This window comes from Theropithecus gelada, unplaced genomic scaffold (assembly GCF_003255815.1).
Source record: "Theropithecus gelada isolate Dixy unplaced genomic scaffold, Tgel_1.0 HiC_scaffold_15874, whole genome shotgun sequence".
In the NCBI taxonomy this organism is placed as follows: Eukaryota; Metazoa; Chordata; class Mammalia; order Primates; family Cercopithecidae; genus Theropithecus; species Theropithecus gelada.
The window spans coordinates 7,845-10,710 of NW_020257630.1; the positions used below are offsets into that span (position 1 = coordinate 7,845).

At 48.6% G+C, this 2,866-nt stretch overlaps 1 protein-coding gene across 1 annotated transcript; it reads right to left on the reverse strand.

Moving 5' to 3' along the window:
• Positions 1 to 856: 856 nt before the first annotated feature.
• LOC112617057 (putative protein FAM47C) lies at positions 857 to 2,544 on the reverse strand. The gene has a single exon (XM_025373789.1). The coding sequence runs from the start codon at positions 2,542 to 2,544 to the stop codon at positions 1,003 to 1,005; it is 1,542 nt and encodes a 513-aa protein (XP_025229574.1). The 3' UTR covers positions 857 to 1,002.
• Between the last annotated feature and the right edge of the window lie 322 nt (positions 2,545 to 2,866).

A 2,866-nucleotide genomic window follows, 5' to 3' on the forward strand; every position in this document is an offset into this window, starting at 1 on the left:
TAAGGCTATTTGATGTTGCTTGGTAGCTTTTTCTCATACAGATCCTGTTTTGCACATGAGATTTGCCAGGGAGTTGAAGCTACCTCCAATTCTGCACATGGTTATATGATTTGGTAATAGTCTTTTGTTGTGAAGGTTTATGAACATGGTGAAATACATACATTCAATTGAGAGATATGATAAAATGGCATAACTCAAGTTTCAACTATGATTTTGATAAATAGTTTTCAAACTTGTTTTGGGGGGTTGATGGAATCCCAAAGGGGAAGATAACAATTTTACTATTAAAAAGTGTTAACATTATTTTGGCTATAGTCTCCAATTTTTGGTTAACAAAATAATTGTCATAATAATTATTTCATTAGAATTTTCATATAAGAAGAGTTACAGAATTCTAATTTACTCAGCACATTTTGTTTGTTTGTTTGTTTGTTTTTTGAGACAGGGTCTTGCTCTGTCTCCCAGACTGCAGTGTGGTGGCATGAAGCCATCCTCCCACCTCAGCCCCCCAGGTAGCTGGAACTACACGTGCATGCCACCATGCCTGTCTAATTTTTGCATCTTTTGTAGAGACCAGGTTTCAGCATGTTGCCCAGGCTGCTCTTGAACTCCTGGGCTCAAGCAATCCATCCATCTGGGCCTCCCAAAGTGGGGCGGGATTATAGGTGTGAGTCAATGCAGCTGACCCCATTTCTCTTTCTAAGATTAATTCTGCTTTTGTTTCTGGTTGTATGTATTTTTACAAGTAATTGAAATGATGACGTAATATTCACAATGCTTCAAAATGTGAAAAAAGTATATGTGAATATTAATCACATAATTGATAAAATATATGAAATAATGAAGTCAAAGCAGGTCATTAAGAAATCTTTATAAACATTAGGTAGTGAAGTTACAGATGTTGCCATCATTGTACATTCATGGGGCTAGTCATCATAAATTCTGATTGATGTTTAAAATGAGAGCAAGAAATACCCAATTAAGTAGTAAATTGAAAACCATCTAATCTTCTTCCGATGCATCTGTGACGTCTTCTTCGTACTTGTAAACTTGCATTGCACGTTGAATAGGAGTCTTAACAGAGTCATAAGTCCATCCATTCCTGGCAAACAGCCTTTGAATGATGCCAGGCATTTCGTAGCCCTTGCTTAATATAAAATCCTTAAAGGCAATTGGTCCATAAAGACCGTCAAGAATGTCGGGTTCATCAGGCTTTTCAAGTAGGAGCTTGGGGTCAATCAACGGTTCATCACTTCTTAGCTTTTGTCCCAACTTAGGCTTGAGGTACCATGCTCCATACCCCATGTTCACATGCTCCGCCCTATAAGAATTCGATGCAGTGTGGATTTTCCCGTCCAAGTCTTTTTTCTGTGAGAAGAATTTGACCTCATCCATGTCATCTAGCTCCATGCTGCACTTCAGCCCTGAGGAACACTCATTTACCGTCTTAATCTTTTGGTCTTGATAGTTTGCTTTGCACTCAGGGGTAAAGTCAAACAGACTGCTGATGGATTCTTCATCAACTCCCAGGTCTCCTGCCCACTTGAAGTCACGGAGTTTTCTCGATGTGTATCTATGTTGAAGAGAGTCAGAAACACACTCCGTTGTGTTTGGTGTATCTTCCTGAAACAGTTCTTTTAGATGGGATACTCCAGTCTTGGTAGTCTCCGGGCAGAGACTGGACACTCGACGAGTCTTGAGAGGCTCCAGGCGGAGACTGGACACTCGACGAGTCCTGGGAGGCTCCGGGTGGAAACTGGACACCCGACGAGTCTTGGGAGGCTCTGGGCGGAGTCTGGACACCCGACGAGTCTTGGGAGGCACCAGTGGGAGATGGGACACTCGACTCTCGAAAGGCCGCGGGTTGGATTCCCCACAAAGGTATTTACTAGGCTCGGTGGGTTCCTCGGTTGTTGTCTCCTGACCCTCGCAACGAGCCCATGTGTCTTCCGGCTTCCTCTCAGAATCCACTTTCAGGACCTGTAGTAGGAAACTGGACACCCGACGAGTGTTGGGAGTTTCCGGGCTGAGGTGGGATACTCCAGTCTCGGGAGGCTCCGGGCAGAGATGAGATACGTGAGTCTCGGGAGACTCCGGACAGAGATGGGACACTCCAGTTTCGGGAGGCTCTGGGCGGAGACTGGACACCGGAGTCTTGGGAGGCTCTGGGCGGAGATGGGACGCTCCAGTCTCAGGAGGCTCCGGGCGGAGATGGGACACTCTAGTTTCGAGAGGCTCCAGGCGGACACTGGACACCTGAGTCTTGGGAGGCTCTGGGCGGAGATGGGACGCTCCAGTCTTAGGAGGCTCCGGGCGGAGACTGGACACGGGGGTCTTGGGAGGCTCTGGGCAGAGATGAGACACTCCAGTCTCGGTAGACTCCGGGCGGAGATGAGATACGCAAATCTCTAGAGGCTCTGGGCAGAGATGGGACACTCCAGTCTCAAGAGGCTCTGGGTGGAGACTGGACACCCGAGTCTTGGGAGACTCTGGGCAGGGATGGGACACTCCATTCTCGGGAGGCTCCAGGCGGAGACTGTACATCGGAGTCTTGGGAGGCTCTGGGCGGAGATGGGACGCTCCAGTTTCAGGAGACTCTGGGCAGAGATGAGATACGCGTATCTTGGGGGGCTCCGGGCAGAGATGGGACACTCCAGTGTCTGGAGGCTCCAGGCGGAGATGAGATACGCAAGTTTCTGGAGGCTCCGGGCGGAGATGGGACACTCCAGTCTCAGGAGGCTCTGGGCGGAGACGGGACACCCGAGTCTTGGGAGGCTCTGGGCGGAGACGGGACGCTCCAGTCTCAGGAGGCTCTGGGTGGAGACGGGACACCCGAGTCTTGGGAGGCTCTGGGCGGAGATGGGAC